Below are 21808 nucleotides of genomic sequence, written 5' to 3'. Positions count from 1 at the left end.
ACATCTGGCCATGATAACGCACAGCAATGACCTGCTTCTCTGCTTTCGGGTGATTTAATCTAATCTGTGCGGCCTCTTAGGTACTGTATACCACGAAGGCCACGCGGTAATCTCCCCAGATGACTTTTTTCATAATGTAACCCCGACCAAGTACATTTTTCAGTGATGGATGAGGCACAGAACAAATGACTGCAATTGTGGAGGCTCTTCTCTAAAGGTTTCCCTGAAGCCCTCTGTTTCATTGCTGTGGCACAGATCTTCCCCACAGGTAGCGTTATTTATCACTGTCTGACACAAAACATTTTAGTGAGGAATACACACATACACACCACCGATAATATACAAGCACACATAAACACTCACTTACTGTGACTCATTCCCCTCCTGGTTCCACCATTATCACTGTTTGTTTGGGGATTTGTGGTTTCTTTTTTTTATCACATTTAATTTAAAATCAGCAGCAGTGATTGTTTTTTTTGCTTAAACTTATCATATGAGATAAAAGTTGCTTGGACATGTTAAGGCTATAGATCAATTATGCCATCTGTCTTACTGTAAAATCTTGTTGGAAAATGAAGCACAGCCAAAACAAGAAGATGGCAATGCTTTTTTTTTTCCAGCAGTTTTCCCCAGTTAGATAATGTGTAAATGATGCAAATGATGGAAAGAAAAAGAAAAAAGCCAACATCCTTGGAGGAGGCAAAGAAAGAGAAGAGAGAGCGAAATTACAAGCGAAAGGTGCGAACCTTGGACGAGCATTAACTCAATGAGGAATGCTCTGCAAAAGTGCAAGTGCAACATTCATTCGCCAGCGCTTTTATCAGTGACAAATCAGTAAGGAATGAAAGCTAGCTGTACTTATCAGATTTGATGTAAAACTTGTCTCCACCTTCACTGACATTCTTGGTTGCTTTACTTCAAGCACAGTTTCCCAGCAACAGCCATGTAAGGCAACAGTGGAAAAAGCAAGTGGCGTGACATCAGGGAGCATTTTGTGTGTAGTGAATGTGAGCCCCACATGTAGTGTCCTCCCTACTGAGAGTCCTTCATGGCTACAAGGTGCAATCAAAAAGTTATGTGACTACTCTTGTAAAAGAGTAAAGCGTAAAAGAAAAGCAATAACTGCAACTGCTTTTAATGCTGGTAGGAAGACACGCGCTACTCTTAGAATCCTGAATGGAAATCTATAGAAGAATTCTGTAATCTCTTCCACGAGAGTCAATCAGCTACTTTATGGCAGACCCCTACCAAGATGGCTGCACTGCCATGTCCTGGGATCTACACTACGAAAAAATTAATATAACCAGGATACCATCTATTCTTACCCAAACATGAGAAATTAGTCTAAGTGGTCACTTAAAGGTGGTTATCATCTTGATAAGAATTAACCCAATCGGTCTACATGCCTGTTCAGATGAAAAAGGAGGCATTGGCAGCATATAACAAGTTGCAAACGGAGCAGCAGAGCGACTGATTTTACAAAGTAGGTTAAAACTATGACATTACAAAAATATGAAGAAGTCAGCTGAAAGCACCAGAACTGCTTTAGACAGATCAGTGTTATGAGGAAAAGCAGTACACCGTAGTGTAGTATTAAAAGGTCTGAATAAATGTGAATAAGCTATAAGCTCTTTTGTCAGGAAGACTGGAAAAGTAGCATTATACTGAAAAAGGAAAAGAAAAACAGCAAAACTACGTCTGTTTCACAGAGTTATTAGAGTCACAGCTGTCACTAAAACACTGACAGACTACAGTTTACTATCCCATTAATGTTTAGATCTTTCTAAGTTAATTTCTGTCTTATTCTCTCAGCTGCAGCACTGTTGGTGTTTAACAGTCTGTAAGGGGACAAATATTAGTTAAATATAGGCTTAGACTACATGCAAATTTGATAGAAGGTCCACAACTACAAAAAGATTTAAGGATCATGTATTGAGGCATATAGCATTTAAAAAAGTAAAATTATTTGCAGCCAATAGCGAAAAAATAAAGGGAAAAGCGGAAATAAAGTTCTGCCAAATATGTTACCAATCCTCTTACTTTCTATGCACTGAAGTTCCAGGAATATTCCAGGATTGGTGACCTTATTTTCTATTGAACTGACTGGTCAGTAGGCAATGATTTCATATCTGTTTGCCGCGTAAGTTACCATGGAAATGTAAACCACTTTCATAATGCTGAAAACAAGGTTAACCCTGACGTTATCTCGTTGAGCCCAAATCCTGCTTGATAGCACAGAACACAAGTCTGACCATTTGCAGGTGCTCATTTGCATTTTCCTGTCTTTATTCTAGTGCCACCTGAGGGCACAGTGATCACAGCCATCCGTAACAATTGGCTTTCAGACAGTTGCATACAGAGATCTCCCCAGTTTCTTTACTGACAATATATAGTGCAAAGGATGAAATCCCCAAATTCTATGCTGCTATCCCCTCTGAAATATTATTGTTACATTGTTACTACACTTACTGGCAACTTTACTGGTTCATGGCACAGATTCAACAACGTGCTGAAAATTTTGATTCATATTGACATGACAGAATCATGCAGCAGCTGCAGATTTGTCAGTTATACATTCATGATGTGGTCCCCGTACTCAGCCTTATTCCCCAAGGTACTCTATTGGATTGAGATCTAGTGAATGAGCTCAGTGAATTCATTGCCGCCATCTGAATATGGGTACAACGTGGTCATAAAAGAACGGACATGGTCAGCAACAATACCGGGGTGGACTGTGGCATTTACATGATGCTCAGTTGTTATGGGGGCCCAAAATTTGGCAGAAAAATATCCCCCAAACCATTAAATCAGTAGCAGCAGCCTGAACTGTTGGTACAAGACAGGATGGATCCATGTGTTCATGTTGTTTATACCAAATTCTGACCCTACTATTGGAATGCAGGAAACTCTTGTCCAATTTTGGTGAATTATAGCCTTAGGGTTTAACACGTTGTGCGCTCAGAGACGTTCTTCTGTATGCCTTGGTCGTGAAAAGTGGTTATTTTAGTTACTGTTACCTTCTTATCAACTCTAAGCATTCTGGTCTTCTCCTCTGACCTCTGGCATAAACAACATAAACTGGGTATTTTCTCTGTAAACCTTAGAAAATCCCCACAGATCAGCAGTCTGTAATATACTCAGAGAGGCCCATCTGGCACCAACAACCATGCCACATGGTTTCAGCAGGTTATCTTGACCATCTCTGTATGCCTACATGTCTGTTGAGTGGATGCCACATGATTGGCCAATTAGATATTTGCATTAACAAGTAGTGAGCCGGTGATGAGAGTGAGTGATGACCCTCTGGAAAGCTCTTTTTAAACTCAGTCAAGTTAGCAAGCCTACTGAATATTATCATTCATTACTAGTTACTTTTCAGATTAACATTTTAAACTTAAGTGAATATTTAATAAGTTCAAATGCCTTATTAAACATTAAATCATTGGCTCCCTAGTAATAAAAGCATGGACATAAAAAGCCTTGAAGATACAGAGAGCACTAATATCATAGCATTTCTTAAGTCAGTAGAAAAAATGCCGGGTTCATAAAGTGCCATGAGTTTGCATTTTCATCCTAACCAGTCAGTTTGCAGAATGCACCAATGAGCCAGGTCAAGATCTCAAGGGATGCTTCTGTTGTGCACATTAACATGATCCAATACATGTATCACTTTATAGAACTATACTTGCAAAGTCTTTCTGTGAATGTCATTAAGGGACTTTGTTCCAGGGCTTTAAATTATCAGGTCATGACGAGCCTGTAGCAGCCTTCTTTCAGTAATATCACTACATAGACTCCTCAGTGCATTTGAAAAACTCTCCTGAGGATGTTAGGGATGTTGACACATGATTTGTTAAGAGAGCTGGTCAGGTGGATGTGTATGTTGTTTCATTAGCTGAAAGGATTATTAGCCTTGTTAACTGCTCTGAATGCCACTGATTTCCCCGGGGCATGCTGGAAACACATGAAGGGAGCATCCTGATGAGGCTGGGGCTTGTGATTAAATTAGTATTCAACTCCCCTTAACCAATAAACAGGTCAACAGGTAATTAAATATGATTCAGTCCCAGGTAGCACTCAGCCAGAGTATACGCAAGATTTAACGATGCAGCATCAGAGTCTGAGTCCTAAAACAGATCATAGTCAGTAAGATGAAGTCAGCACTTCTCAAAATGTTGTGTCTGTTTTGAGTGAACAATGCAATCATCTTTTCAAAATTGCTTTTGTGAGAACAAATTTGTGCAGGTATAAATTATAAATCAAGGTTAAGTAAACATTTAACCCTGATGTCCTTGTTTAGCTTTGCTTTCTCACATCAGGTAACAAAGAGCCTCTAAGATTAGATTGGAAAAAAAATGAAAAATCCCCAGTTCCCACTTTGGCAATGACTTTTATCTGGCAGAACTAAAGGAAAATTCAAACTCTGTTTTTCTCCCTGAAGTTCTCTCGTTTTTTTCTACAAACTTCTCCAGTGGACGTCCCACTGTCAATGCCCAACTGTGTCTTTGTTCAAACTCCAATTATCTCTCATTTTCTCTTTAATCTACTCACTCTCCACTAGCTGCTTTTATCTCACTGACATGAATGAAAAGTACCAAGTGATGTGGTGTCTGATCAACTGCGTTAACTGGTTTTAAAAGTGCTGCTTGATGTGTGGTGTCTGTTCACTGATGAACATAGTGTGGGTATTTATAACAGTGTGAAATAGATTATAGTAGTATCTAAACTATGGCCAGGCCTCGGCCTGCGGGAGCCTCGTGGGTGGATTCGGGGTGTAATGGACTATCAGGTACAAAACTACACAGCTCAAAAAATTAAAGGAACATTTTGAAAACACATCAGATCTCAATGGAGGGGAAAAAATCAATCTGGATAGCTATACTGATATCAATTGGATAAAGAAGCTGCCGAGTCATTTGATGGAAATGAAAATGATCAACAGATGGCTAAATTGGAAGACACCCCAAAAATCCGAGTGAAAAAAGTTGCAGCAGTGATTCTAAATACACACACACGCACACAGAGACAGCACAGGCACTGTTACTGGCACATTTTAATGTGCCACCCTGGAGCAGTGGCAATACCTGTGCAACCTCTATAGGTCTTCTGTAGGGTCCAGGTATTGGCAATTGCTGCAAAACTAGTGGAAAAAAATAGTCAAAAATGTGGAAAAAGATGAGGGGAAGAAAATGTCATTGATCTGTAAAACGATTCCTGTTTTGGGAGTTATCTCATTGCTCCTCTTCTTGTGCACCTGCTAATTTAATTAAGACTAAAGCAGCTGAAACTGATTAACCACCCATGCAGATCAATATCTCAGACGTTTAACTGACTACACTATAACAGTGGATTTTTTTTTTTTAAGATGTGGTTGAAGTCCCTACTTTCAGTTTTCAGGGTTTAACAAAACCACTGCAAGTGCTCAGGAATTATTTTCAGAGTCTCAAAAATAATTCAACAATTGACCGACAAGATGTTCTGTGGCCAGGCAAGGCCTGTTCTCTCATTATTCTTTGGCAGATCACACCAATAAAAGCTCTGGAGATGATTCCAAGTTTGATTTGGTAGCTGATCACTGGAATATGAGATCCAAAGAGACCTTGATAAGGTCAAAGAGGCCTTCACAACAAACTTGACAGCTGATCCACTGTGCATACTGAGGTTAAATCACATAAATCCATTACTGTATAATGAGACAATAAAAACCTGCCTTAAGCAGAACACAAATCCTGCACTTAAATAGCACAGAATCTGTATCTGGGTCTGGAGCTAAAGTTTAAATGATTTTCTCCAGTTTCTTAAAAGTAGCTTTGTAGTACTTTTTCAGATACTGATATATACATGATATTTATCATGTATGACTTACTGGTTTATTTGTTGTTGGATCTGAGGACAAAGGAGGACAATATGTGAACCTAAGGTTTAAAATAGACAAATTGGAAAATACATGGAAGGCAAATATTGTGTGTGATTTGGATGAGTTTGCCCTGCAGCTGTAATGACTCCGGTAGCTCTGCTGCTTTGTAGCACGGGTCATGGATACTTGAAGTAAGAAGAAAAACAAAACAAAACTGTATGGATGGTAGAAAATGGAGCATGTTTTCAGAGGTGATCTGTAAATTTAATGTATTCTTATGAAGACTGGATAAAATTTGAAGATATAAAAAATTGAAAAAACAGCCAGAAATCTCTGGAGACATGAATAAATAGAACGCCAACCTTGAACCAAGAAAAACAGGAAGAAATCATCAGCCGTTTCACCCGTAGGCAAAAAATTTGCTTCAAAGTTTCTTCCCTGGCCCAAAGCAAAACTAATTTAAATCCATGTTTTTAAGTTAATCTGCTAATGAATACTGCATTTAGAACAGAAAACCTCCCTAACAGAGGCAGTATTTATTGTACATCTATATGAATTCTTTTTATATTTATAATAAACACTGCGTTCAAGCTAAAGTGTAAGAATATTTAATATTTAACTAACTATAAGTAATTTTTTTTCACAAGTTTAAGCTTGTAAAATGTAATTTTTTGACATCTAACTACATAACTTTGGGATTTGGACTCATGGTAAAACACTGAGTATGTTGACGCTTGTTTGGTTCCAGCTGTTCAGATAATGAGTGTTTGCTTTAACCCTAAGAATTCTTTAAAATTAACCTTCCCTTCCCTTCAATTAACCCTCACATTTATACTTCTGTCTAAAAGTAAACAAACTGTGGCAAAAAACTGTGTCCATTATTGCATTTGCAGGGTTTATAATGAGCGTACAGACAAATGAACTGTGGTTGTTCAGATCAGAGACCCTTTGGCTTTCCCTCGTGAACACCAGCCTGAACAGATGGATGCACATTTCTTTCTGACACGGGATTTGTTTTAAAAATCCATATTTGTGTGATCTTGCTTTGACACACAAAACATACAAACAATAGGCTTTTTAGAAAGCGTTTTTCATCTAGAAACAAATGCATCCTGACATATTTGGGCACACAGCCCCGTTGTGGACTCTGACATTACAAAACCCATCTCCCTTTTTGTGTTTGGCAGAGCTTAGCCATTTTCCGTTCTTGCTTTAACATGCAAAATTGATTCATGAAACACTTTAATGCACGAAAGCATTTGATTTTATTGTTTCTGCCATGCTCTTTTAAGTACTCGTGCAACCTTGTCTTTGTGTGGGTTCCCGCTCTACCAAGGCAATCAGTGTGTTTACATTGAGTTTCTGATGCACTATGGCTGACCTGCAGGCAATTTCCGATTCCTAAATATCTGTTAAACGAACTAAGACTGAACTGAGGCTGAACTCCAGCCTGCAGCAGCTCCGAGAAGACAAAAAGGCGTGAAGAATACTAATTTACGTAAACCAGAAGTAACCCTTTTGGAAAACAGATAACTCTGAAAATGTAACTGCTCCTTATCTCTGAATTTAAACAAAACTGGATGTCCCTGTGAGTATAATTCCCTCAGTGTGCCCATTAATCATTCTTTCTTTTAACTTTGATGCATTTCTAAAGTAGAATATTATCTCTTTCCTTTAACCTTCATCCCACAGACCCTGGAGGAAAACGCTTTTTTATTCATGTCTCACAGATGCTTCTTTCTATCGTACCAATTTTTAGGACTAATGATTTCATATCATTGGTTTCTTTTGCCATTTGGTGCTCTCTAAAAATGAATTGATGTATTGAGTTTCTTGGGGACACTCAATTATATTAATGCAGTTTTAAAAAAATGGAGCTCTTTTGAGTCCATGTTACCATGTCTCCTGATTTAATGTATCATACAGGATCAAAGGAGGACAGGCACACTATCATCAGGAGGCAGACACAGATGCAGCAGGCACACATTTTCTCGTGCTCTGTGAGAGATGATGCCCTATAGCATTAAAGCTCTACGTAAACAACATTCACGCCACCTTATCTACACATCAATAAAAATTATTTTAAATCATATATGTTACCCTAATTGTTACAGGTGGCGATAGTATTCATTGTACTTTGTTAAGTAAATTTTTAAAAACTTGAGTAAAAGCTCTTCATTGACAATTAAAGAGAAAAAAACCCCGAAATATCGGAAAGTGTGAAATCACAAAGGATTTAACAGACTCTCAGTGAGTTCCAAGGTTCATTACAGCCACTGTAACGGTGTTAAATTTTCTTAAAAGCACTGATGCCTAGTAAAACCTGACCAGTGAGCTAAATCGGGTTTCGAGAGGTTTTTTTTCAGCTGCTGTGGTGTGACTCCTTCTCTGTTCAAGCTGTTGTAATCATCTGAGACTGAATAGGGGAACATTTCTGTCGATAGTGCATGTTGCACAGATGTCAGCATCTCACCAGGCCACTGTACAATTGATCCGGCGTGGCTTGATTTTCTTCTGTTTTTTTTTTTTTTCTGTAGGAGTTGTGTAGGTGCCTGTGAGCTTTGGACTATATGGCTGCCCTTTTTCACAAATCTTGCTTATAACATTCATGGACAAAATCTCGTTGCACAGTCAGGGGATGGATCGAAAATGTCCAACTAGTGGGCTTCAGATTTGCGCTCCTGTTGAGCGGTGACCTCGAGCGTGTAATGGGACAGTTTGGAGTTGAATGCAATGTAGCTGAGATGAGAATTGCCAGTTTTGAAGCCATGATTCTCAGGCAAACAGGTGGATTGCCTGCTCCAGGTTGGGTATCAATAGGCCGCCTCATATGGAGAAGTCAAGCATCTCAGTTCTTGTTCATGGTCAGGAATGACAGGCTGTTTGGTGTCATTTCTGCAGCCATGCTCACCATCCTGGTCTCTTGTGGTGAAGTGGGAACAAAGCTAATTGGTGGATCATCTTCTGTTTCTAACCACACCTATGTCCAAGGGACACACTGGACATAAACGTTCTCAGAAGAATGTCCCAGTACACCTTTAGAGACCAGCTGAGGAGCTCAGTCAGTCGTTTGGGAGTGGCTCAGAGCAGAGCTGCTGTTCCTGCAATACAGGAACAAGTTAAAGAGGTTCGGGCATCTGTCCAGGATGCTTCCTGGACAGATCTCAGGTGAAGTGTTTTGGGCATGTCCAACTGGAGGGGAGACCTCAGGGCAGACCCAGGACATGCAGGAGAGATTATGTTTCTTGGCTGAGGTGATTGCCCAAGTTTCCCCCAGGATCAGCTGTAGGCAGCGGCAGGGAGAGGGAGGGCAGCACAGCTTGCTGCTGTCTGGGATAGATGTTAGAAAAGCTATGGATGGATGTATGTCAGATCTTATTCTTGTATTCTTATTAATCTTACTGTTATTTTAAATTCTCCAAAAGAATCTCTCAGATAAATAAAGAATAACTCATTGTATCTTACAGAGTTCAGAATGTCCTTAAAGACCACTCAGAGGTAACTTTCTACCCCTCACAATAAATCACACATCAAAGAACTACTACTGCCATAGACAACAGCAGATTAACAAGCTCAGAAATACAAAGCAAAAACAATATATATTGGAATAAGTGTGCAGATAAGGAGGTAATCACACATCTCATTTTTAAACTGAAATAATTATTTTATAGTCTAGCAGTTTTTATTGTCTTGCTCAAATGGGGTCATACGTTTTGGGGGGTTTTCTGTGTTTTCTCTTGTTTTGGCTGTTTTCTGTTGCTGTGATTTATTTGCTATATAAACAAAACTGAATTTAATTGGCTGGATCTGACTGGACTCACCGCTGCTGGGATAGATCTTTTTTGCAAAAATCAAATAAATAAAGAAACATCCTGATACATTTTGGCATGCAGCCTACTTGTTGGCTTTAATTCTACACAGTCTAGATGCCTTCTTTTATTCAGGAGAGCACAGCATTTTTCTTCTTTAGTCATTAAACACTTGAATGCACTGAAGTATTTGATCTTAGAAAATATGGTCATGTTTTTAGCTTTAGTGTGATCAACAACATGCCTCTCAGAAGTCTGTCTACAACCTTTAAGCTCTTCTGTTTTCATAATTAGCTATAAATATCATGAATGATGCTCACGTTTATAGACCAAATATAAAAAAACAAATGCAAACCCAAACTGCATTGTAACTCTATTCTTATGATTCTTCTGTTTTATTCAATTGTTGATCTTTATTGTCTTTATTAAGCTGTCTACACAGCTCTTATTATCCAAAACTTTGAAATTTCTCACTTTAATCCAAAGAAAAATAGATTTTTCAACAGAATATTTAGTAAAAATAAGTTTGTTTGTCTTGATTTTTTTGGTTTTTACCACTTTCGTTCCTAACCTTAACCAATAACCATGTCAGTAATTTGGTATCTGATCTTTATGTCTTAATGTTCTAACCTTCTCATCAGCCCTCTGTGAACACATTTTCCTTGAGGCTAACTGTTAGCATGCTAACAAGTTAAACTAAAGAGAAAGACTTTTATCCTGTAAGGATCTACATGTAAGCAATCAGAGAACTGCTATTTCCATCTGCAGTAATTTATAACTGGCCATTTTCCGGGACCTCCCCACACTTTAATATGCAGAAATTAAAGGCATAGAACATTTAAAACCCCAGCACAGAACAAAGAAGGCATCAGTGACAGCATATATGACATCGATTAACTCAGGAATAGTAGTAAGAGAAGGATCTGGTGCGTATGTGGGTTGCAAAGCGGCTTACAGAGACGTAACGCCATTATTTCAGCTGAGGTTGCAGATGCCCTAACTAAAACTATCCTCAGTTTTCATTCCCAGCAACTCTTCTTCTGTTCCTCTTTCCTGCTTGATGCCCTTGTAAAACACATTAAGTGTCCTTGCTGTTCACCGGCGATACGCAAACAGGCTTGTCTTGCTCATCCGTACCACAAAAACACCCCAGCCGCTGCAAAACAATGTTTTCATTTAATCATTTCACATTAAAAACACACACTGTATGTTGCATCACAAAATGAGAAAACGCTGTCCTCCGATAACAACTGAAGCTGACGTAGACAGAAGAAACAGCCAGTGTCGGTGCCGGCGAGAGAAGAGAGACACATTTATGTTCCCCCCTCCAGGGTAGCTGAGGACTGTGTTCGTCTGAAGCCACAACATGAGATAGTACACACAGACAGCAGGTTGAGCCACAGATGGGAAATCATAATTCAAACAGTCTAACAAAGCACTTGAATTCATTCCTACCTGTAATGTACATTACCATGATGACAGAGACCATGCCAGGACGATCATGGGCTAGAAATGTAAAAAAACAAAACAAACCCAAAAAACTCAGATACACTAAATCTTCCGAGTAGTATCACAAAAGCTTTTGGTGTGACGCCACGATGTACTGTGTAATGGTCGCTTTTGAGTACACTCAAGTTTCAGCTAAACCTGTACTGAAAAGCATGGGTCTTTCATTTTTAGCACGACATTCAACTACCTCAATAACATACTGGCCTACTTAGAACTGCTGAATGAGTAATATTCTTAAAGAAACGTGACATATATGCAGTCAATTGTGGACCTGGAGTTGACGTTTCACCAAAGTTCTTTTAAATAAGACTTGCTTCAGGCATCTCTGCGTGGTACCCGTTTTTATGAAAGCCATAGAGAGAAAATAAAACACAATTATTTACACCATAACACAGCAGACCCTGTATCCTAACAAACATCCTGGCCAAACACTCCGCATGGTGCTTTTGTAATCATTTTTATAATCATGAAAATGGTTTAAAATTGTTAAGCTTGGGGATTTCTTTTGGCCGAGGACAAAACGATGCCATTCTTGATAAAATGGTAATAGCTGTCCAAAATTTCACCCTGACATTCTCTTAATGAAATAATGGTTTAACAACTCCCTGGCCGTATTCATTTACTGCAGTGTTTTGTACAAGGCTTGCTGTCTGGCAGGCAAATAAATCCTCTGGTGAAGTGCAGGAGCCAGAAGCAAGTCCTTTATTCACATAAATTAAATGTAAGCTTATGGCATCCTTTTAAAGATGCCTGTAAAGAAGGGCTTAGCATTGCACGCAGCGAACTTGCCTTCGAGTAAACTCGTTAAACAGAAACTGAAAGGTGAAAAGAATATGCAGAATGTGGGCTCCAAAATGTTCACATTGTTTTCAATAAACAAAGCAAAAAATATTACGTTTTTTTCTCCCTCACACTTCACCAACTCTTTCTACTACAAAGATAATTAGCTGCATGTTGTAAGAAATGATAAACTGCTCATTAGAATAGATTTCAGAGACGGTTTGGTCACACCTGAACTATGATTTTAAACAACCATATGTTCAATCTGTACATTCGAAGTTCAATGTCTCACCTGGGCCCTTGTTACAGGCCTGTGCTGCAGATGGGGGGCGGGGCAAATGGCGCACATATAGAGTAAAGCAACACTGCAGTCCAACGTATGCATCAGCAAAGAGAGCAAGAGAGATCGACGCATGCAGTTTGGACAGTCGAAACCAATTTTTGTACAGTTCGTTTGGCAGTGAGCAACATATTTGTGTTATTTTACATAAATATGCTGCACAGGGATGAGTCCCCTTTATGGGTTATTGTCCCACCCAGTCACATTTTTTGTGTGTGCGTGCATGTGGAGACTCAGACCCCACTGCGGGTTTGGCACAGCAGAGGCCACCCTCCCATTGCAGGGTGACAAAAAGTGCTGATAAGTCCAGCTGACAGCTCCTTCATCCCCATTAGTGCCTCAGACGGGGGGAGGGGTGTGACAGAGCAAAGCGCTGTCCTTAGACCAACCAGTGTTCTTGTCCTTGTCTCCTCCCCTCCCTTTTTAAGGTCCTGCAGGATGCCGTAGCAAAGGATGTAGCGCCACCTAGTGGAGGCAGCCACTGGATATATGTTGCTCTGAGGGGAAGGGAGACGGGCTTCAGCAGGCAATCTCCTCCAGGGTGCCCAGCGTTGTCTGCAAGGGGACAGTCACGGTGTGGCTGATGGACTCTGAGTGGTTTGCCACAGGATCACAGGAACTCTGGGAAAAAGAGTGAAAGGCCAAATGCTAGGTCACATTATAAAGCGGCACGATCATACAGGTAATATTTAGAATGACCAAACTTCCACCTGAACTCTGAAAACTGAATTAGTACAAGTATGCAAGGTCTGATCAAAAGGTTGTTACTTTACCAATAAGATGCAAAAACCCTCATTGGCTTTAATGTGTTTTCATTTCCTTAATCTGAATTCAGGAAAACAAAACAAATGATAAATCTGAGGTTATTGTACTTGGCCCTAAAAGTCTTAGAAACATGGTGTCTAACCTAATACTAACTCAGGATAAAAACAATTAGTGATGCTATGAAAAGTTGTTTACTGCATTCATTACTTCTAGGCTGGACTATTGTAAATATCAAGTTGTTCTAAAAGCTCCCTCAAATGCCTTCAGTTGATCCAGAACGCTGCAGCGAGAGTACCGATAGGGAGAGAGAGCATGTTTCTCCTATACTGGCTTCTCTTCTCTTGGCTCCCTGTTAATTCAGAATCAAATTTAAAACCCTTCTTCTCACATTCAAGGTCCTGAATAATCATGTGCTATCTTATCTTGAAGTCCTCGTAGTACCATATCATCCCAACAGAGAACTTTGCTCTCTTTAAAAATAGAATGGAAGGGCTCCCAGTTTGGATTTGGGAGACAGATACCTTCTCTACATTTAAGAGTAGACTTGAAACTTTCTATTGTGATAAAGCTTATAGCTACAGCTGGATCAGGTGACTCTGAACCCTCCCTTAGTCACAATGTAATACACCTAGGCTGCTGGGAAAGTTTTTCTTCACTCACCACTTTTCATTTCTCGTGCATTTATACACTACTTTGCATTTAGCTATCATTAAAGTCTGGCTCTCTTCTATAGTATGTATTTTGTCCTGTCTCTCTCTGCTCTCTTCTCTTTCCATCATCCCCAGCTGATCGTAGTAGATGGCTGCCCCTTGCTGAGCCTGGTTCTTCTGGAGGTTTTTTCCTATGTAATGAACCCTCTTGCTGTGAGGGAAAAAGTGCTAACCTCTGCACTCACATAACTGGGAGTGCTAACCAGTAGACCAGCTAATTATTCTCTTGTTAAAAATGAAACTCAGTCATGACTGGATAACTTTGTTAGCATAAGAGATATGGATATACACATGAGCAAGTTTTTCAGTTTTAATAAAGTGCAGCAAAACGAACAATAATAAATACACAAAAAACGAAATAATAATAATAATAACAATAAAATCAATTAGCAAACAAAAAGTAATGTCTAATAAGCTGCTTCTAAAAGCTGATAATTCTCACTGAACACTCTGCAGATATCCTCCTTTAAATTTATATTAAATTAGGGCACAGTTTGGCAGTTCTGTCCATCAACATTATGGTACTCCTTATACTGTCACTGACATTAGTAACACTAAAGACAGTGGTTGTTGCTGCTTGGTTTCATCAAGACATCTCTTTTGGAGCTAAGCTTTCCTGCCAAATTGCCATGACATGGTCAGAACACAGTCTTAGTCTTGCTTGGGTGCCCTTTCTACATGCTTGTGTGGAGGAGCAGGAATAGGGCACGGCTTGATATGCATGATCAGAGTGAGTGAAATTATACCGAATTTACATGCTCCACTTGCAAAGAGCTCTCAGTGAAGACGACTAACAAGAAAAAGTGTAAAGGTCGCTCTTACCACATCCTCTCCATGACTCTCCTCCTCCTCCTCTCTGCTTAGTAAGTCCAGTAGTCTGTCTTTCACCACCTGCAGATCAGAAAATAAAAATCAGAAACACTTAATTCCGACTGTTAGAGAAAATCTCTGAGAGCTCTTCTTGTAATTACTGACTGTAAAGAAACATTTGGTTTCAAGGTAAAAACGTAATTAGGTGGGAAATGTGGCAACAAAGTACGACATTACAATAAGCTCAGCGTGAAAGCAACAGCTTTCATGTTGAAAAAAGTTGCTTTAGAAATGCTTATGTCAGCGACATGAGGCCTTCTTAGCCCCATAACTCCTTTATGGTCATTAAAATGAAGGAAACATTCTTCAAAATGACTTTTTCTGTGTATTTGTAAAACCCTAGGGGAGGCGAAGACTATTATGTGCTTATCAGAACCCCGCGTAGCTGAAAGCAGCATGAGAAGCTCTAAAAAAAAGGCGCACAATAGTGTAAAGGTAATGGAAAAGTATCATCCCACAGTCCTTTATCTCAGCCAGAACCAGAGTAAATTTAGCTTTTTATCTGCTTTTTGTATCTGTGACATTGATTCTGAAGTCACCATTCACGGTCAGGGCTCTACCAAAAATCAAAAAAACAAGAATCATTAAACTCTATTGAGAGCAGGGCTGGTGTTGGGGATTTATTAGTCATTTCGACAGGTATATATGACAGTAAGAAATTTGAAACAGACCTCATATGCGTAGTCAAACAGCTCTAAGATGGTGAGGATGCTGGCTCCAATGAACAAACCCATCTGGCCACCAATATCACCTGTGGAAGGACAGAAGTACAGTACAGACACACCAAGAGAAATACAAAGTGAAGAAACTCTTTTGTTTTTCTGGAAAGATCTTTGTGTCATGGTCAGGGGAAAGACTTGATTTGATTTACTTGCAACACGTAGGCACAGATAACGGGAAAAACAGGCAGAAAGAGAGACATTTTTGATTCATGGTGAAAACAGCCTGGTGTTATAAATTGCAAGAGGCGTGTTGCTACTGGTGAAATAAAAGATGTGACCCAGAAAGTCCAGCCACACTGAGAGATCCATGGGTTTGATGGCTCATCAGATGGTGCTGCAGTTTGTTGTACCAAACTGAGACAAAAGATATGTTAGGTCTTGAATGGTCATTAAAATGACTACAAAATTGCACTTTTTAGTGCATTTATTGCCTTTTAGAAAGTAGAAAGGGATCATTTAATTTGGAAATAGTCTATCAGAAGGCTCTGCACCAATTCAGAAGCTGTTTAGGAGGAAAAAGGAAACACAGCAGGGAGTGATAGGACACCTAAACAAAATGCAGGGCATGAACCACAGTGTTCTCCTGGCAGACAAGTTTACTCCAGCATTACCGTTCCAAACTACTAATGCCGACTTTATTGCTCTCTAAAACAGGTCTGCTATCCGTCTGCATCTAATATTGCTTTGGCACATAAGGGCACTGATGCTGTCTGTGACGTCAGCAGCATCTGACTGAATGGCCATATTTGACACGGTTTATTTTTGTTTGGTGGTTTTGGCACCAGAATCCCAGAACATCTCAAACCATCACAGCTCGTCTCAAAGCCACTGGCATTCATAAACTATATAATATGAAAACATAAACAACTTCAGTGACCTTTTTGTGTTCAATCTCTAAAAACAAACATGGAGATTATTAATGGGTAAGTTTATGAGGCATGTTGGAATTTTCCTTTTAAGACAAGATGCTCCATTACCAATAAGTAATGAGTAATTTAGCTACGGCTAACATCCTATAAGTAAGAAATAGAAATAAATCTCAAAAATACAGTAACCTAACAAAAGCAACATTTTTTATAATGTAAATATGAATCAAGTAAACAGTATAATCTATGAAAAATGCAAGAGGCCACGCTCATGAATAAATCATTGGATGATATAAATCACAATTTTAAGACTTGTACATAAAACAAACATCAAGATCTTATATATGTGTTCTGTTTGTTTTCCATATGGGATCCAGGTTTGGAAATCAAGGTCATCAATGAGCAAACCTACCCAGCAAGCCTGCCACCTCATAGGCTTTCTTCTGCTCGATGGTCTCGTAGTTCAAAGCTTCAAAGAACACATCCAACACCAAGATGTTGTCTCTGTAAAAGGTAATAGAAGGTTCATTCATTTGTCCTAATAAAACCCCACTTCAGGTAAAAACTTCAGTTAATAATAGTTCATTCATTTCAAGAGTGACTAGAGGAAAAACAACCTGCTTGGTACCCTAATTCAGCTTTCAACGATCCCTGTTATCTACAACCTTTATTTAAAGCAAGAACAGAGAAAAGGCCAAGTGGTTTGCACTGGTAATTGGCAGGGAGAAACTGCTGAACCTCTTTACAAGCAGAGTTTGGTTTTCTCCTTTTTTTTTTGTCTGTTTCCCGTTCAGATGTTCAATTCATAGACACAGTAAGCTCAGCTCCTTTTTTATTCAGTTGTAAAATGTCATTGCATTTTTTCATATACATACAGCATTGCTGTCAATCAGCCAGAAGTTAAACATTTTTCCATGTTTTGCAGTTATTAGTTGAATTTGGTATTTCATGTCAGAGACACATAATGGACCTATAAATGTTGTTTGCATATGTTTACGAGCAATGTTCCCTCTAATTTTTCATGTGTCTGAGCGAACACACAAACTCCCTGAGCGGTCCCTTGGACCACTGTGAGCGACATCAGACGTGTGCACTGTGGTCACGCCAGCATCTAATCCATCCAAGTTACATGGTTTATTAAAATAATCAAATTACAGCATTTACATTTATGTTAGACTACTTTTAATTAACTGCTTTAGCCCACTTACAATGAAAATTTAAAAAATCCTATTCATGACCTGTGTAGTATGTTAACACTATTGGAAGTAAAAATAACTTGAACTCCAATTTTGAAAACACAACTTTCTTTCTTTTCTTTTTTTTCATAAAGCTCTGACTTGTATTATGAGTATGAGTCTGTGGTCTGGGAGAGTCCTATAACTCTCTGTCTGCAAAATACAGTATATAATGACCATGTTGGGCAATTAATTATATAGTTACTTCTTCAAAAAAGTAACTCAGTTTGGCAAACAACAAAGTTTTTTGCAGCTTTTTTTTTTTTAATGCAGCCGAGGTGTTTTTTTTTAAAATAAACATTTCAAACTATTTACAGAACAATCAGCTGTTCTGCATCAAATCTGATGCCACACAAATTATTTGTGCCACTCCAAAAAATAATTTTTGTCCCCTACGAGATAAAGGAGAACAACAGCCTGATACCTGCAGGCCTGACAACAGGAGATGTATCACTCCTGTAACATTCAGCAGTCGCCTCATTGTTCTGACACACACAACAAAACTATTGACTACACTACACACTAACTACACAAGATTTGCGCTAAACGTCGCAAATCTCTCACATATCAAAGCACCGCCGTCACTCCTAAAACTTCCCCCCCGTTTCTTAACAACTGGATGCCACGTTGCCATATCATTTTTTGATTGGTCGACATGGTACTTTTTTCGACCAATAGGAAAGGGTGGGGGGGGGGTTTGGTTTTGTTTTTGCTCACAGGCGGAGAGTGCTTTCGAGCGTTTTCCTTATAAAACGCCGTTTTTACCGTTTCTTCCCGCAGTAAATATAAACAAGATAGTATTCAGGACGAAAACCAAACATTGCAAATATATTTATCATAACTCTGGTTTTACGTGGCCTATCAACACAATTTAAAAACTGGTATAAAGTCCACACTTTTTCCGTCAATTGTTCCGTCTGTCCTGCTCGCATCTCCAATGGTTGTACACGTTGTCATTAATGTGGCTTCACTGCACATCAGCCACGCCGCTTTGCTAGCTGAAACACCGGTGTCGGCACATAAGGACGCTGTCATAGCCTGTCAACGACGTTGATTGGCTGCGTATATACGAATGTGAATCGCATTATTGGCTGGACTACAGGATAAGGTGGCATCGTTCTAATCCCATACAGGAGCAGCCAGTCACTTACTGACTAACACTGCAAAACAGAATTGTTAAAGTTTTAATTTCAATATCAATTCAGGTTAGATTTTTTTTGTGCGCAACGCAGATTTTCTGTGCGCAGAGACCGTGCCAGCAGTGCGCAATTGCGCACGTGCGCAGCTTAGAGGGAACATTGTTTACGAGTAAACCAAGTGAGAAATTCTAATTAATCAACAAAACCACATTAGTACTCCTTAAAGTGGGTTTAATTAAAGTTAAAGATAACTATAAATTATAAACTGTACCACAGGATCAGTTATAAGTGTAGGACTTTTGAATCTGCAAGCCATCATGCTATGAAAGAAGTTTGTGTTTGTTTTTTTCTCCGAAAACCTCTCCTGCACGATCAGTAGTGTTGAGCAGCCAAACTTGGCGAACAAGAACATCTCAGGTCTCTGAAGGTTCGACATTATGATTGCATCATGTTGCCTTATACCAAATGGCATGTTTTCATCATTCACAAACCCATAACAACTTATTTTATGATAATAACATCTAATTTATATTCACAAATCCTCAATTATGCACCACATATTCTGAAATCATCAGGTTGCTTGGCAACCACCTACCAATGGACTAAAATTACCTGGTTTTTTGCCTTTATGAACTGTCAACTACATATCACACCTTATTCTGTCGACATCTGCAAAAGCTGAATTACACACTATAACATCAGCATGGAGCCTAACAACACCCTGGTAATGGGCTCCAATGGCCTATGTTTTGTGTCTATAACACCTTTTTACATGCATAGTGTCATTTCCAACAGCAATAACAGGGCAAACTGTAGCATGGTTATGTACTAATTACCATAATATAGCAGATACAGTGAGAAATGCTTTGTGCTAACAGAATAATAAGGAGAGTTATCTACTCACGTGATGTACTTCTCTGACTTGTTGAACTTTTTCTGTAGGTAGCGAGCTGAAGTCTTGCTGGGGATTTTGACCATGGATAACTCTTTGTTGTAACGGGTCATGTTGCATGGCGTCCTGCACATGCAATTACTGCTTTCCACAGCAGACAGTTTAGCTTCATAAAGATGTGGTTATGGAGATGGGGGGAGTGTATTTAAATTTGAGATTTAAAAAAAAAGGAACGAAATGACGGAGGATGGGATGAGTATGATTGACACAAGAAAAAAACATTAGATTCCAATTCCAGACATAGTCAGAAATCCAATCTGAAGGCAGCAAATGGACCAAACTGGCTCATATCTACCTGAACAGTGTTTTCATAAAGAGTTTCATAAAGTATTGATTGTGGGTGTGAGGCTCCTGATGTGTTTTTGAATATTAAGCTGACAATCTCTGCATTTTTTTAAGCCCTTCATCCCACAGGCAATTCATATCAAACTGGCAAAAACGACTCATCCCATTTATTTAAAGAACCTTTGCCCAGACTGAACTGGTGTAATAATAAATTTCAATAAAAATGTCCAGGAAGTGAGTCATCTGCACAAAGCGGTCGATATATTAATCTAATATTGTATGAGAAAATCAACTCACAGTTGAGACTACAGAATATATATCTCTTATTACAAGATATAATAAAAGACTAAAAGAATGCCTATACCATAGGAATTGTCCCTTGGGATGGCAAACCCTTTTCTTTGCCCTGCTCAGAGGATAGTGCTTTCTGGGACTTTTAGTGTGGCTTACTGTCCTTTCTCAGTTATCTAATGGTGAGTGGCCACAAAAGCGCATAAAAACTCTTTGCTTATATTAAGGTATAGAGCAGTTACTGACTGTAAATACATCTAGACTTGGGCCCAAATGCTTTTTTTAATCACTGAGAGCGAGAATAGTGGACAGTGAGCAGCATAGAGAACGAAGAGTGGGAGCAGCATTTGTGCAGACAAAGCAATGAATCAGAGAAAGAAACTAGTTTGCTTGTTTCACTAAAGTGATGTTCTGAAGGCCAGATAAACCCACCCACACCTCCACATAACCCCATTTTTGTGTATGAAGTTTAAGCTTATCCAGTCCACAGTAGTCACTCCATTCTTAATTGTGTGCGCACTGTAGGAGAAGCACCAAAAACAGCAGTTCCTTGAGTGTCCACCTGAAGCTCCAGACCTCAATTCCTGATGTTAAAATGCCCAACGTCACAGAAGAGGAAGAAAAACATGGTTACAGCCTAATACAAAAAACAGTTTTGGTCTCTACCTCTTCATAGGAACATACAAAGTGATTTTGAAACTCACCCTTTTTAACCCTTTTAAACTTAATGCCAACTCAGGCAGCTGTGGCTGATATCAATCTTTAAGGCACTAAACTGGATCTCTAGATTGTGGTTGTGGTTTTGAAGCTTTTTCTGGATGATTATCCGGATATCTGGATGTATTGTATTTGGAAGTATTGTATTTATAGTGGGGTTTTTTTTTTTACTTTGATACTTAGTAGTTGGCAGGATCTGTATCTATACGATGCACCCACATTGTTCACTAATGTAGCCTGTTAACCGGACATTCTAATGTTAACTGATAAATTCACCCTTTCATTTAAATGTGGTCACTTCTTACTACACATTATTTTGGTACTGATACACATTTTTACTTTTTTAATAGTTACTATAGTTTTACACTCCATCCAATTGCAAACAAACACAATTATTTGACTGATGACTTCTTCTTATTTTTCTTTTTTTTCCTTGCTCGTCTGGCATAACATAAGTAAAATTAGAGGTCGCACGTGCTGTACGTACAAACACCAGCATAGAAATCAGCAAAAACGCCTGCCCACATTTAAAAAGTGTATTGTGTTATGTGGATGTTTACTCAATCAAGCCCTAATGAAAGTGAATGTCATAATTAGTGTCACAGAGGAGAAATTATAAAGCATCAAACATAACCATGTGCTCTGTGATACACCCTTTACCCTGATGGGGACAAAGTCCTGATGCAGAAACATCAAGCTCTACTCAAGCTTCTGCTTTGGCAGACTTGGAGGAAAAAGTACTTGAATGCACCGAATGAGTTTGTGTGAAGTCCACAGCATCCTATATAACACCGACTCTCTCAAGATTGATGGTAATATCAAGCGATGTTTTTTCAAATATGTCTCCACGAAAAGGTTCTTGGGTACTGAGACTGCTCATCCATCACTCTCTTAAACTCTGATTTTCTAAAATTGTTTAAATAGAGCTCATCGAATTTTGCCAGAGATTACTGAGCTCTTT

General features: G+C 39.0%; 1 protein-coding gene across 10 annotated transcripts in view; it reads right to left on the bottom strand.

Moving 5' to 3' along the window:
- Positions 1-10578: 10578 nt before the first annotated feature.
- asic2 (acid-sensing (proton-gated) ion channel 2) overlaps positions 10579-21808 on the bottom strand; it is a 392319-nt gene continuing 381089 nt past the window's right edge. For 6 of the 10 annotated variants that reach the window (XM_039610815.1, XM_039610816.1, XM_039610817.1 and 3 more), the window contains 5 exons: positions 19507-19660; positions 16641-16732; positions 15312-15391; positions 14593-14661; positions 10579-12916 (listed from right to left, as the gene is read on the bottom strand). In XM_039610815.1, the coding sequence (XP_039466749.1) occupies positions 12815-12916; positions 14593-14661; positions 15312-15391; positions 16641-16732; positions 19507-19660 (497 nt within the window). In that variant the 3' untranslated portion in view covers positions 10579-12814. Of the gene's footprint in view, positions 12917-14592; positions 14662-15311; positions 15392-16640; positions 16733-19506; positions 20715-21808 lie in introns of those variants that run through there. The other 4 variants (XR_005612752.1, XR_005612751.1, XR_005612750.1 and 1 more) reach the window with 4 other exon arrangements.

Source organism: Oreochromis aureus, linkage group 4, assembly GCF_013358895.1.
Source record: "Oreochromis aureus strain Israel breed Guangdong linkage group 4, ZZ_aureus, whole genome shotgun sequence".
Lineage (NCBI taxonomy): Eukaryota > Metazoa > Chordata > Actinopteri > Cichliformes > Cichlidae > Oreochromis > Oreochromis aureus.
The sequence above is the reverse complement of the archived record's forward strand: the minus strand, read 5'-3'. Positions and strand labels throughout refer to the sequence as shown.